Genomic DNA, 15,308 nt, shown 5'->3' with positions numbered 1-15,308 from the left:
AGGCCACGGCCAGTAAAACGTCTCTTTCTCGGCCACAGTGGCAGTTAAACAGTCCGAACCGCCTGGCTTTGTCTCAGCTGTAACGGAAGCTTTCCACTTGTGTGACCATAAACTGAATGCCAGGTACTCTTGATCAGCCAGTGACACATGATACAGCAGTTGGTTCTTCACCCACCCCCTCCCTCTGAAGAGGAGATCCCTCTCTGCTGCCCACTGTCTCATTAGCGTCTCTGCTCCCCTCACTTGGGAGATTTCTCAGTGTCTGTAGCATGAGGGAACAGGAGGTGTTTTCCCAGTAACCGAGCACCTATATTGAAGTTCAACAGACTAAAACAGTCATGTGTCAAGTGTTTGGGCAGGTGTTTGAGTACAGCTGGGCAATATATCGATATCGTGAGATGAGATCAGAGTATTGTAAGCGTTCTTATCCTGGTTTTAAAGGCTGCATTACAGTAAAGTGGTAACATTTTCTGAACTTACCAGACTGTTCCAGCTGTTTCATTATTTGTCTTTATCTACTTAGATTACTTATCTAAAATCTTAGAGTGTAAATATTGTTAGAAAGCACCAATTGTCAACCCTCAACATCGATATCAAGGTATTTGGTCAAAAACATCATGATATTTAATTTTCTCAAAATCACCCAGCCTTAGCTTAAAGTGTACTCTGAACTAGATTTAATTTGGTGTGCTCTCACAGGTGAAATGACAAGTTTGCGACCAAAAAGTAGTGCCAGATTTTAAGGGTGGAAATCACCAGAGCCCTCACGATACCATGCTGTCCTATAGAATATTACTGTGATTTTCAACGTTATGCAATATGCTGAGTACTGTGATTAAAAAAATTACGATATATTGCGATTTATTACCTTTTTTCAACTGAAAATGAATGCACCAAAAGCTGTTTTATCTAATATTAAGATAAAGTTTTCAGTATGTTCATCTCATTTCAACCATATTTATTGCAGCAAAATGTATCCAATGGGCTGAAAAAGTAATTGATTTTATTATTTTAGTAGGCTCCCAAAAGTTTACTTTGTATTTGCAATATTAATAATTATATAGTTAAAAAAAAAAAAGATACTCGGTATCAGTGTATCGATACAATATTGCCAAGGGACGTATTGGATTTCCCCTCACCTCTACCAGATTTGACTTAGCTCCTCCAAGCATGAAAAGGATGTCCTGGACTAAATTTTGGAATAGCTTTGTTAGCCGACCCGTCAGCACTGTTTGCTGCAACTGTTCAACAATACTATGTGAGTAGGTTCAACCAAATATTTAAATTTTCTGCTTATAATTACAGTACTCTAGTCTTTTTCAACTATAACTTTAAAGCTCTTCAATTAGCATTAGTGCCATAAAAGCAGACCTGGGGACTCGGCATGATTGTGTTGGTGTTTGTTTTGCAGCACAGTATTCCACATCAGTGGATGAGAACACATTAGATGCAATTTCATGTAGAGTATACAGTTAGCCAGTCTTACATTAAGTCTATTAAGCAGTGTGGTTGATGCTTTCACTTTGGAAGACATTAGTGCATTATTACAGTCAGACAGAAACATGTTTTACTGTGTTATATTGTGGCTTTTCCCTGCAGGGTTTCGATACTATGTGTGTTGGTTCACAATCACCTATCACTAACCACCATAGGCTAACCAGTGAGTCCTATGGCCTGGGTGAATGATTAAAAGGGGGCCCTCCATCACTCCGTCAGTCAGTGGCTCAGAGAATAGCGTGAGAAAATGCAAATTGATCGCGCAGCCCACTTAGAAACTGACAGTCACTCGTCTCCCCTGTAGTAGTTCAAGCTGCAGCACATGTGGCATGGAAACCACGGCTCTGGAGAGCTTAGCACTGGGGATATAATGAGTGCAAGGCTTTTGAGCCTTAAGCAAATCAAATCCATTTTGATGTGCTAACCCCGCGGCATGCCGACAAACAGCTTGTGCCTTGGTATTGCTGTGATGTTACATTATGGCCAAGTTGCAGCGGCAGAACTGGTCAGAAATGTCCAATTATTGGCTTAACCTTGTTAACGTTACTGGAGGGCTTGTGGAGAATTTGAGAGAGAAATAATCTCTTGCATGTAATTTTTGATTTGTGTATGGAATGCAGTGACTAAAATGTCGACTTATTCTTTTCATATCGTTGCCTTTATCAAGGTGTTCCTCTCCCAGCTAACTGAGCAGTATGGTTGGGTAACTTGTGACCATCAATTGTACAAAAGACTAGTTTTTGCCTATAAAAGAAATCCTGTTCGCTAGTGGCAACAACTTTACACATTATCGTGCATATTGAGAGATGCAGCTTACTGGAAGACAATAAGATGGCAGATAACGTACAGCTGGAGGGCCTCCTCCATCCTCCACCTGTCACACTTCACTTTGTAAGCAGGTGGGATTTGAGTTGGCTGGAGATGACTCAGCTTGGGATTAGTATAATTTTGCAGTCCATTAACATTTAAGAGGAATGGTGTTAGTTTCATTGAGGATAATGTCTCTATTTTTGAGGACATTTTTCTCTCGTCTGTTTGTTTGTTACTCGTATTCTTCAGCCCTTCTCTCCCCTCATTTCCTCCCTCCCCTCTTTCTCACAGTCCTGTGTTTCCCGCTCTTTTTTTGATTCACAGACAGCTACCGCCACCACCCCCCTCCTCGTCCTTGGTTACTGCCTCTATTTTCCTCTCTGTGCCTCAGTGGGAAACTCTGTCCTCCCTGTCATTCTCCTTGTAGGTTGGCTCTCTGTGGATTTTGTACAGACAGTGGGGTCGGCTTTGTGGTAGGGCTTAGTACTTGATTTGCAGTCTCTCCCCATAATGCTCAGTTCATTCAAGCAGCCCGCTGATAATAGACAACCCCCATCCTCAACCCCAGCCAACCATAAGGCTAACCATTGGCATATTGTTGTAGGTTTCTATGGAGAATTCGGTTTGCTGTTTCTCTTTAGGCTCATTGTATTAAAGAGACTTGCCCTTGCCTTTATTGAACTGGTAAAAAATTAATATAGAGCTGCAGCATTTAGTCAATTAACCAATTAGTAGATTGGCAGTTCTTTTGATAATTTGTATAAATATTTTTTTTTAATCAAAAAAAGCCAAACATTTATTGGTTTCTTTCTTCTTAAATGTGAGAATTAGATGCTTTTCTTTGTCATACATGATAATAAATTCAGTAGCTTTAGATTCTGGGACTGCTGGTTGGATAAAACATACTTTTGAAGACGTCACCTTGAACTCTGGGAAATTACTCAGCTCATTTTTCTTTCTTTTTTTCTGATATTTTATTGATGAAATGATTCAGCAGGAAACAAATAGGCAGATTAACTCATAATGAAAATAATCTACCTCCTAGAGTTTTTTTTATTTTTCCATCAGGTCATATAACTAAGAACTGGCCAATATTGTCAATGATATTCTATAAATCTAAAATATTAAGGACCAGAATCTACTGCTGATAAAATACTCATGCCTCGATGCAAGATCATCTTAAGTATCCTGGTTCTTGTGGTTGTTTTTTTCCACAAAATTAATGCTGTGAGTGATATTTAGTATCATAAGTTGAACAACAAAGGCAGTCTTTCTTCAAGTATTTTATTGTGTATGATTCTTAGAATTAAAGCATCACTGTTTTTGGACTGTCCTGGGCGGGTAAAGTAAGAGGTTGTCCCATTTGTCATCCTCATTCAGAGAACAGGAGTGAACAGGAGTCTTATATTTTAATCCCGTGGCCCTGTGTGCAATAGTAGATCTGATGCATTTCCCATGTTCCCTAGCAAGTCTTAATCATGTGTTGGCGTAGTACACAGAGGCTGGCTGACACATGCTGTTGTCAGAATGTGGGGCTGATGGCGAACTCCTACAAGTGGGCAGGGTAGACATAGGGATAAGTCAAGGGATGGAGTGTGGGTGTGTGGGAGAAGGGGGGATACAGAAGAGGGGGTGGAGGAAGGCTGGAGGTTGTGATGTGTCACAGAGATTAGACGCCAGAGCAGCCAGACCACACTTCTTTTCCACCTCCTCCTCCTCCTGCTTTTCCCCTTCCTGAGATCTGTTTTTTGGGGGAACTGCAAGGGGCTCGTTTCAGGGGGAGGTAGTGGACAGGAAGAGAGGGACTTGGAAGGGGAAGTCTGTGTGTTTTGTCGGGGTGGGTCTTGCTGGAGGAAAGACAGAAGTCTGTCTGTTTATCAGTGGCAGATGGAAAGACTTCAAGTATCTCTTTATTATCCAATGCAGTCTTGAAATGAAGATTGTTAAAATAGAGTTCAAAAGCAACTCAAATTTCTTACATTTAAAGGGACAGTCAGTAATTTTCTTCCACATAAATTAAAGGTACATTTGTACATAATTGAAGAGTTTGGCGTAAATGCTTTTCAGCTGATTGTAATTAAAAATGCAGGCCTGTTTTTTACCCCTGTGTTTAGGAGATAAAGTTCAAACAACAACAAACAAAAACCAGAGGGAAATATTTAAAAGGCTAGTGATTGTCTTCCTTTTATCAGCCTGCCAAACCATTAATCACACATTATGAGTGTTTGTCTTATTGATACAAAGAAGTGCGCTTTGCCACGCAGTGACTACACTACTTGATTTTATCGAATCCATCAAATTTTAAGTTAGAGTTACTTCCGTGAAGATTTAATTTGCTTCATGCAGCTCTCTCTCTGTCTGTCTCCAATCAGATTGTAGACCCTTTTAGTATGCTTTTAGTACACAGTTGGTAGATACTTTGAAAGATTAACTGAAGAATCAAAATGAACTATTTTTGTGGCAGGTTTTTTTGTTGTTGAGAAAAATAGCCCCAATGAAATCTGTATGCTGTCAGGGGTGCAGACTGTCCAGAGAAACAGGAACCTTGTCTTAAAAGTTATGAGCATGACAAATGAAAAGTTGACTAAAATGTGCAAGTGGTTGCAGGATTTGCTTAACTTACCAGCCAAAAAAACAGTTGTAACCTATTGGGCAGCTGATTGATTTTGATTTTGGAATCCATGAGCCACAGTGGCAGGTGGACGTAAAAGTTTACTTCCAACACTGCAGCAGATACCTCAAAACCTCTGCAAATAAATCTTGCTTATTTTCTTTTTGAGCAAACTGATGCAACTAAGATATTCTCCTTAAGACGTTGACACGACAGTTGATATAATCAGAGTATTACCTTGTTTTGGTTCTAATTAATTTATTAGACTGCATGTTAGCTCTCAGTTTGACAGAGCAGTCATCCTGCCCAAGTAAACATAAAAAGTCAACAGCCCCTGGCCCCTGTCCACTGTTCCACTCAGGCCGGACTAGCAAACCTGTGAGGACAGAAGGCTCCATTTAACCTGCCTGAGTAGAATCTCCTGGTCAGTTTAACAGAGCTACTACGTGTGTGTGAACTGAATACACAGTATTTGTGTGTGTACCCATCCATCCCCGACATCTGTCAGTAAGACTGTTGGGCCCTCCGTAATGCCACTGAGTCAGAGCTGCTTCTCACTACAGTTGATTCTTAACCCCCTCCAAATCCCCCCACCCGCTTCACCCCTGTTCTCTGAAAATATTTCTCTGTGGTGTACTCTCCCTCGCTCGCTTCATTCTCACATATGCACTTTATCACTCAGCCTCAAGTTCGTCCTGAGGGGGATTTCAGCATTTTTGCATGTTGTTGTGACTGACCAGGCCCCTTGTCAGCCTGTCAGTATGTGGCTGCCTGCTGGTGTTTACCTGTGGCAGAGAGTTGCTTTGGCTCCCATGGGTGCCACATGAAACACTCTTGAGGTTGATCAGGGGAACAAGAGGGCGGAGTCTGACCATGTGTGACATGCGTCAATCCTTCCTCGCCAGCTATCAGTCTTTCTGCGTACGTCTGTGCATGTGTGTGTTCATTTGTAGGTCCTGCCTGCTGTGACTGACGCCATTGTGCCTCGCCACTGAGCACTCGCCCTGCTCCTACGGCTCAGGCCTCCGTGGATTAGAAACACAACAGCTGTATTGTGTGTGCGTATGAGTGTGTTGGTGTGTGGGCCCGTATGTGTGTGGACATGTGCACTCGTTAGCAGCGTGAACGTTTGTGTACTGGGGGGGATGTGGCTGAGGGGGGTTGCAGGCCCTGGATGGCAGCCGAGCTTCTCACTATCCAGTTTTTCTGGCTCTCGGCCCACTGTGTACAGTGTGACTGTGTTGTGTTGCAGAGCTGCAGAGTGGAACAAATTCACATTGCTAAGATGTTTCTGCAAAATATTTTTAAGCTACGGGAGGCATCACAATTATTGGGGTGTTATATAATACTTATGTGATTTATTTATTCCATGTGCAGTGTTGTGGTGTAGCACTGGTGCTTCACATACTGAATGGTATCACTCAGCTTTGTTTACACTTAATTAGGGCTGTATGATATGGGAATAAAAATAATTTTGAGATCATTTTCACCAATATTGCAATATGAGTTTACTTAAAAAAATTAAAATTAAAGTAAGATGATGTGATTTTTGCTTGGGTCTGTACCAAACAAGCATGAAACCCTTACATCTGGAATATGATTTGTTGGTCGCAGCATCTCTCTAGCACCACAGTGCTTCATTTATAATGGTATGCACTCGTCCATATTGCGTTTTGGTAATATTTGACGAATTGCAATACTACAAAATATTCACTAAATTCAACCCTTGTGCTCACCATGTTACTGGCTGTGCATAGCATAGATTTGCATTGAAATTTTCATCCATTTAGTCCTGAAATGACTGATGAAGAATGGATAAATCTCAGAGAAGAGACTCAGACTTTCAAACTTACTCGTGTTAGTATTAAATGCACAGTTATACCAGAGCTGCACCTGGATTAAATTGAACAAAATGCTTATACTAAACCTTAACAAGCTGATAGACTGGGTCACAATGGCACTGAAAAAGCATCTCTAACCTCAAATATGTCGTGTACGTTAGAAGTTTGACTACAGAAGACTCCAGCAACTCTTCACCTCACCAGTTTACTTGTGTAAAACTGATCCACCAACAAAAATGGCAGTACATATCCAAAAGTAGGTTTGCCAGCGAACTGCACAAGCGACACACAAATTCAGCTCAGTGCACAAGCAGAAAACTGAAGCTGTGTGTTCAGCAAAAAAAGTTGGCAGAAATATGAGTGTTTGGAGCATATTGGACATGCTGCTGGACAGCGGGAAGGTGGATTATGTTGCAGGGCTTGTAGGAGTAGTTTGCAAAGTTTCTGTGGATGTTTCAATACCGTATTTCGAAACCATGTTACTATTGGAGTACAGTATGTGGCATTAAGTCAAGCTGACCTGTTTTTGCAAGAGGAAACTACCTACATTTTGAAACCACCACCTTTCAAACCCACAGGGGTTTAAGCGTATTAAAATAAAGATCTTACTATTAAGTTTGTAGAATATTGGCAGCATTAAAATATTTTATTTTAGTACATTTAATATCTGCTTTACTTGAAAGTACAATCATTTGTATCCATATACATATTGAAATACAATTGCATGTCTTCGTCAAACAAACGCTTGTATGATGACAAGCCAACACCGGAACTAGAATGAGTGGCTTGCTGCAGTAAAGGTTAACAAGGATGCTTCACGTAGAAGAAGTGTTTGCCCTCCTTTGTCGAGTATCACCCTCTGAATTTACAGGCTCAGGAAATGAAAACCATACCCATAGACAGGGAGAGGATTACATCTACTCTCTTCTGTTTGTTAAAGCATGTCCTTCCTGTAATTATCTGGGAGCGCACATTCAGTGTGGCATTTTTCAACTCAATAGGAGGAGGTTTCCTTGAACCCTTACTCTCACTGTGCAAAAAGTCAATACGCCTGTGATGTGCCCGCGTAGATTTGTGGTTGACTTTTCACTCTTTGTCATCCCCGACTATAACGCGTCACCCACTGACAGCTGATGTCATTGCGTCCCTGCCATGTTCTTGATTAGTAGCCTTGCAGAATATGGATGTTTCTGTACATTCATTCAAGCGCCTTTTATTTTGTGTCAGAGGTTATACAACTTCCCACACAGCGAACAAACCTCGAGCATGGCCATTTTGTCTTAGTCATCACGTAATAACACTGCTTAGGTGTCTCAAACATTCTGTTTTCAGTAATTACTACACAAGCTGCCCTTGAATCCCCTTTATTGCTGGCGGCAGTAAGTATTGGACAGGCAGACTCAAATTTGTACAAGCTTGAGACTGAAGTACTCCTCTCTCCCAGTTAAACCTCCCTCTCTGACCCACCCGCTCCTGCCTGTGGACAAGCACGTTTGTTGTGTCTGTTTGTGGAGCGAACAGAGACACACAGTTTCCAAGAAGGGCAGATAAGAGGGAGGTATCTAATGTGATGCTGAGTGATCAGGGTCAGGTTGGCTATTCAGAAAATGCTGCACAACACATCTGTGACATGCCTGGCTGATTTTCAATATCACCGCGTGTTGCCTGCTGTGTGTGTGATATTGTAAGGTCTCGTCTGTGTCCACAGGTTAGTTTGTGTCATCAGGTCTGGTCTATGAGATTAACTTGTATCGGGTATGATTTGTTTGAACACTTTTGTTCAGATACTTCAGGGTGTAATATGGGAAATATAAACCTATTTTATCTTGTGTTTATGTGCAATAGTATAGCTACAAATTTCTGTAAGTCTGTGTGTGGGTGTCATACCGAAACTAAACCAGCTAGCTGTGTGTGTTTGAATGTGTCCTCGCAAGTCGTGTGTGGTGTGTTTTTTGTTTGCTACAAGTTTCCTTTTTTCCTCACTGTAAGACCCTGCCATAGCTACTGTAGTTTATCCACTGCCGAATCCAGGACTCAAGGATGCTCTGCTGCGAGTTTCTCCGCCCGTGGTGGCTCTGTGACTCATGCTAGATGAAAGCCGGAAAACACCAACCCTGCCCGCTTTCTAATCCCGCCACTCCCTGCTATCCTCCTCCTGCTGCTCCGACTTCACCAGGACCATCAGGGAAAAAAAGTGCTCTCAGTAACGAAAGACCCTCTTGAAGTTTGAATTGAGGGCTTCTTGAGCGAGCTCTGGGGGACTGAATTAGGACAGATCACAATCCGTGGTAGACAAGTTTATTTCTGTAGCCTTAATGAAGATTTACCAGAATATCTGTCTTCCTTCTTTTTGTCACTCTGTATGTGTGAAATTAGGCTTAGCTCACAAGTTTCATCGAGGGCCCCATGTGCATTACCATCACAAAAGTTTGTGTGCACTTGGTTTAGTAGGAGAGGGACAGCCGTGGCAGGAATTCCAGACTTCCCTCTCTTTTTCATCATTTTATCCCAGCAGGCTTTTTCAAACACAAGGCCTTTACCCTTCATCAACCCCGTTCGCCTCCTCTTCGCAGCCCACCAAAGGAGAAACAGAAAAAGAGAGCGGGGCAGAAAGTACACACTTCCCAAGCCCGACTGTAAACAAACAGCGTTGCTCATGTTGTCTGCTGTTACCTCACAGAAGGTTTCTGTTCTGTTGTGGGGACGGTTTTTTATGAACTTCCCCTCAGCAGGGCCCTCAACCCCAACATCACCCACACATGTGAGCTTATGAGTCAAATCGGTGATGAATCACACTCAGCCATGACTCTCATTTATCAATGACACATTTGGGGCAGTTTTTAAGTAGAGACCAGAGAGTGCCAGGCCCACGGCTGTGAACACAGAACGAAAGAGTTGAATCAAACTGAGAAAAAAGATAATAGCTGTGGGGTTTTAAGGGGGCACAAACAAAGTAATACTTGAGAGGCAATGATGGCTATTGCACAACAATAGCAAAATGTACAATAACATCATCCAAACATTGTATTAGCACGTCAGCAAAACCATTTGTAGTGTCAAGTGTGATGTGTAAGGCAAGCCGCAGCAGAGCCAAAAATAGCACTGACATGAGTGTGGCACATGAAGTTAAATAGAACTCACTGTTTCTAGATCAAAGTGACTCATGTCCAAGACATCTCATGGTCTTTTTGTGTGTGTGTGTGTGTGTGTGTGTGTGTGTGTGTACGTGCAGTAATACCACTTTTTAGAACAAACGTGAGAACTGTATAACCCAGTCTAACACATTTTCTGATGTAAGCGGCATTACACAGTTAACAGTAGTAAATGTTGCCTTGTCTTGTAGAACAATTCCAATAGCAAGTGTGCAGCAGTATATTTTTTAGGTTAATCATTATGCATTGATTTGTGCCTGCTGGTCCTCTTGTCATAAAAAATTATCAGTACATTTTCCATCACAGTATTTAAAGTTAACATATTCTGAGGTGTGAGTCTGTCATATTGGAGGGCCACAGTTTTTACTTCCTTCACAGTAAAATTTAATTACGTCAGTGGAAATCCTCTCTGACATTATTCAGCTCTTGTATTTTCTTAATTGTGACAGTGTTTATGGTGTTATTATGAAGGCAGAATTTCTGTATCACCACACTGTAAGCATTTGTCTTTTATTATAAATTTCATTTTATTGCCATTAAACTGCTTAATTTGCCAATCAGTGTACTTCCTAATTCAGATGCTCCATATATGGTATGTGTTTTCAGTGTGTGCCAGCCCGTGTTATGTCCATGAGCTTTAAAAGTTGGTACGCTATGAAATGCTCATGCACATGTCATGCAGGCGCCTGTTCTTCATCTTGAAACTGGTTTTAATTCCTGATACATCTTTATTATTTCTGTGCTTTTGTCAGTGTTCTCAATCCAAGTGTGACGTAATGGTTTAATAGAGTTTAGTGAATGTGTTTGTGTTGTATAATGTTTCAAATGGTGAAGTGAGATGTGTTTATTTTGGTTTGTTTCTCCTATTTGGAAATTCACTGGCACTTGCTACCTTGTTATAGTGTGTGTGTTGTTTTTTTACTAAGCAGTGCCAACAAGCCACTGAAGGGGTAGTTGAAAGACAGAGGAATAATACAGTACCTTAAAAAAATCAGCCAGCTTCATTTAGTTCTAACTTCTGTACAATGTCATAGTTAAATGTCATTTTGTTTTGGCAAATCTACCTCAAAGTATGGTATTAAATTGTTGTGACAAAGTTATCAACTGAAGAAGGATATTAAATTATTAATATTACACTTAAGATAAAAAGTAATGTGTGTTAAATAAACAAACTGATAGACTGTTACAGCATCTGTGATCAGCCAGTATTGGTCTGAGCTTTACATATTACATGACCTGCTCACTGTGTGCATACATTCAGCCTCGTGAATGACCTCAATCTGATCTCCACTGATTTGGAGCGGCAGTAGCTCAGTCTATAGGGACTTGGTTCACCTCCTGGGCACTGCCGAGGTGCCCCTGAGCAAGGCACCGAAGCCCCCAACTGCTCGGAGCGCCTGTCATGGGCAGCCCACTCTGACATCTCTCCACTTAGTGCATGTATAGGTCCAGTTTGTGCATGTGTGTGTTCGGACCTGTGTGTAATTGACAACAGAGTGTAAAATTGAATTTCCCCTCTGGGATTAATAAAGTATATAAAATTAAATTAAAAAAATTAAATTACCTTCTATCCCCTCCTTGTTCTCCTCCCAGGAGCCGTTGGGGCCCAGTCCCTGTTCGCCATGCCTCGGCGGCCTGGCTATGGCACCATGGGGAAGCCCATCAAGCTGCTGGCCAACTGCTTCCAGGTGGAGATCCCCAAGATGGATGTCTACCTCTACGAGGTGGACATCAAGCCTGACAAGTGTCCCCGGCGAGTCAACAGGTAGGCTGGACCCTCCGATCAGTATCTTTAAAAGTTGTTCTACACCTTATCTCAGTGATAACACAGTGTTTCCATATAGAAAAAGGTATTTAACTGATATGTTGCTGTGTGAAATAACACAGGAGTCTTGCCAAAAGATAAATACCTTTTGATAGAATATTTTGCTTATTGATACTTGTTGATTTGACAGGTTAACTGCTGTTTATGAAGTCTTAAACGTGAACATTTTACTACCCACAGTATAACAGAAACTCGCTGTGTGTTTGTCGTGCAGGGAGGTGGTTGACTCAATGGTGCAGCATTTTAAGGTGACAATCTTCGGGGATCGCAGGCCAGTCTATGATGGAAAGAGGAGCCTGTACACAGCCAACCCACTGCCTGTGGCCCCTGCAGGGGTACGCTGGAGAAAAGACTCACAGACATGACATGAATAAACAAAACTTGAATCCTACCCTCACTAAATTCACTCTCTTTCGATCTAATCTTCGTTGTCCTTTCTCAACCCCTCTTCTTTCTTTCTTTCTCTCCAAAGGTGGACCTGGACGTCACTCTGCCAGGTGAGGGAGGGAAAGATCGACCCTTCAAGGTGTCCATCAAGTTTGTGTCTTTGGTCAGCTGGCACATGCTCCATGAGGTGCTGACTGGCCGCAGCATGCCTGATCCCCTGGAGCTGGACAAGCCTATCAGCACCAACCCTGTGCACGCAGTGGATGTGGTGCTGCGACACCTGCCCTCCATGAAGTGAGCTGCTTTGGCCTGTTTTTTGTTTAGTTTTTTTTTGTCATAAAGGTTTAGACATCTTGGTTCACTCTCTTAGTGACTGCTGCAGGCCTAAATGCACCATTTATTGTGATTATTAGATAATTGGGAGATAATGTGACTGATCTTTAAAAGTCTCTAAGAGCAGATCCAGTCAAGAGGGAATAGCCCGTTTATCCTTTGCTAATCTCCCCACTGTCATTTTCAGTCAGTGAACATAGAGTCAAAAGATAGACAACACATTGTAAAAAAAACAATCCCCCTGATACTCATTGTAAATACTATATATTTGTTTTGTCACAGCGGCACCAATATCAGCACTCTGATCCCAACGGAAATCAAACACAGCTTATATGTGCTCTCACAGAGCGCTATACTTGACCTCATACTGTCTTCCACTCGATATCACTTTCCCAAGCCCCAGCAAGAGCATAGTCGAACACAATATCACCGGTGCTTTAATGAAAATCTTCCTCAAAGCCTTATTAAAAAGCAGTTACATTGACACCTTTCATTTACCCCTGTTCGCAGCCACCGGGGGCCTGTTATTGCACTGCAATGGCATCATGACACATTGTCAGCCCAGGATTCACCAAGAAAAATGGAGCCCATGTACGATTATTAATGTGTCTCCCGGGCAGAGTAATAAGAGCTGAATGGGTCCAGATAGTGTCACCACCCTCTCATTTCACTGATGTAGTCTGAGGCCGTGTGGAAGAGCAGCTGAACGTGACGCTGGTTAAACACATATTGACCTACATTCACAATTCAGGATGTTTGAACTTATCTTACATTACCTGTCATCTCCTGTGCCCTTTTCTACTCATGCCAGGTTCTTCAAATTTTAATTTTATCTTTGTTTCACGACCTCTGATTGTCTTAACCTCCCTTTTATCTTTCACTCCTTTAATCTCTTTGCACTTTTCTTACATTTGCTACTTTTCTCCATCTAGGTACACTCCAGTGGGTCGATCCTTCTTCTCAGCTCCAGAGGGCTATGACCATCCCCTGGGAGGTGGGAGAGAGGTTTGGTTCGGCTTTCATCAATCTGTGCGGCCTGCCATGTGGAAGATGATGCTTAACATTGATGGTGAGAACCAAATTCCACCTTGCATTTATTTTGCTGTGATGGCACCTCAGAGTTACAATAAGACCAGAAGCTGTTTGCTGCCTCAGACACAGTAAGAACTATGTTTCCTAATACAGCTGTGTGTATTTCAAAATATTGAAATATGTACAAGATTCAGAATATTTTCTTTGTAATTCAAGATGTGCCGTCTTGTACAGTCACACAGAAATTGTCGTCTCCGCTCCTCTTTCACAGCTGGGGGAATGAGATTTTAATAATTAAACAGATGGATTAGAATGACATGGATCGGCCATGATACAAGCTATTTTTAAGATTTGTGCCAGATCAATTTACCTGAAGTGATGCTATGTTTGGGGAAATTTAATAGCTGTGTTTAACATAAATCTAATGTAACAACATAAAACTATTTAATTTGAGCTGACTGTTGTCTGCAGGATACTCTCAAGGGTGCTTTTTTTATCGTCAGGGCGGCTGAAGCGCTGGGGTACCCAATAACTTTTTTATGAAGCAGCAGACCTTTCGTGGGCTTGAGAGTGAAACTATTAGATAAGCTTGGGCAGTATCCAGAAAGTTGTGGCGAAAGAGGTTAGGTCATATGGCTAATCAATTAAATATCTGTCCCTCCAGGATTTTGAGGGCTGTTTTTGGGATTGTTACGTCCTGAAATGCCCTATTTCACAGCTGCTTTTTCTCAAAAATTGTGATGAATGTTGTGATGTTTGCAGGAGCATATTATTATGACCATTCAGTGTTTCCCACAGAACTACAATCTATTTGTAATGGCTGCCGATCAGCGGTTGATGCCGTTTGATCCGAGAGAGGCTCTCTTCCTGCTCTCTCTGCCTAGATAGCATGAGCTTACACCGCACAACGTGATCTCATCACTTCTTGTCATATTTTGGTGCTTGGACAGAAGCCCTGCAGCAGCGGTTAACATCCGACACCGAGCTGACACCCAAATGGCTTCACTCTGTTGTTCAAAATGTTAATAACCGTGGGGTAATGTTAGCTTTGTGATGCTAACAGTTAGCCCTGTCACTGTGTGTGTTATTGTCCCTGTCAAAGAGCTCCGGTCCTGCAGCAGTAGTCTCATGATAAACAGAGACTACAATGCAGTTTGGATTTGTTCTACAATAAAATAAGATTTCACCTGTTTTATATAGTCAAATTTGCAGTACAGTTGCAGTGATTGGACAAAATTGCAAGGTCGTGCAGAATTCACAGGGGTTGACTGAATTTTTTTCCAACAACAAAAGCGGTTTCTCAGCCACCAACACCTGCACATCATCTTCCTCCAGCCCACTGATGTGTCTGTATTCGCCGCAGCAACAAGTGTTATGAGTTCCTCCAGGAGGAATCTACGGACGAAGGGCACTTATTTCCTATTTATTTATTATTCTATAGGCTATAAGTATTTAAACCCAGCAAGACTTGTCTTAGTTGGCTTATTGCATAATAGACACAGCACTGTGGGCTTGACAATGACATGCATGCTACGATTACTACAATTACTTATCACCGGCAGCTCAGCTTTTACTTTTTTTGTTGTTGTTTTTTACACAAATACCGACATATACCGCTTACCCCAGTGAAATCTAAGGAAGCTATAAGAAAAAGATAGATACTGTCCAAGCCTAATGTTAGATATATGTGCTTTTTATTTTGGTTATTTCTCAATCAAATCAAAACTCTACTTGCTGCTTGGACTAACTGTGAAGGCTGTTAAATAAGTTTAGCATTACATGGCGATGACATTGCTCCTTCTCTGACATCACATGTTATT

At 41.7% G+C, this 15,308-nt stretch overlaps 1 protein-coding gene across 2 annotated transcripts in view; it reads left to right on the top strand.

Annotated features, from left to right (window-relative positions):
• The window catches only part of LOC126392413 (protein argonaute-3), a 36,537-nt gene that overhangs the window by 1,672 nt on the left and 19,557 nt on the right, over positions 1 to 15,308 (top strand). For both annotated transcript variants that reach the window (XM_050047794.1, XM_050047793.1), the window contains exons 2-5: positions 11,505 to 11,676; positions 11,951 to 12,071; positions 12,209 to 12,417; positions 13,389 to 13,525. In XM_050047794.1, coding sequence (XP_049903751.1) covers positions 11,505 to 11,676; positions 11,951 to 12,071; positions 12,209 to 12,417; positions 13,389 to 13,525 — 639 coding nt within the window. The remainder of the gene's footprint in view (positions 1 to 11,504; positions 11,677 to 11,950; positions 12,072 to 12,208; positions 12,418 to 13,388; positions 13,526 to 15,308) is intronic.

This window comes from Epinephelus moara, chromosome 6 (genome assembly GCF_006386435.1).
Source record: "Epinephelus moara isolate mb chromosome 6, YSFRI_EMoa_1.0, whole genome shotgun sequence".
Classification (NCBI taxonomy): Eukaryota; Metazoa; Chordata; class Actinopteri; order Perciformes; family Serranidae; genus Epinephelus; species Epinephelus moara.
Note: the sequence above shows the minus strand (reverse complement) of the source record. Positions and strands in the feature narration are given on the sequence as shown.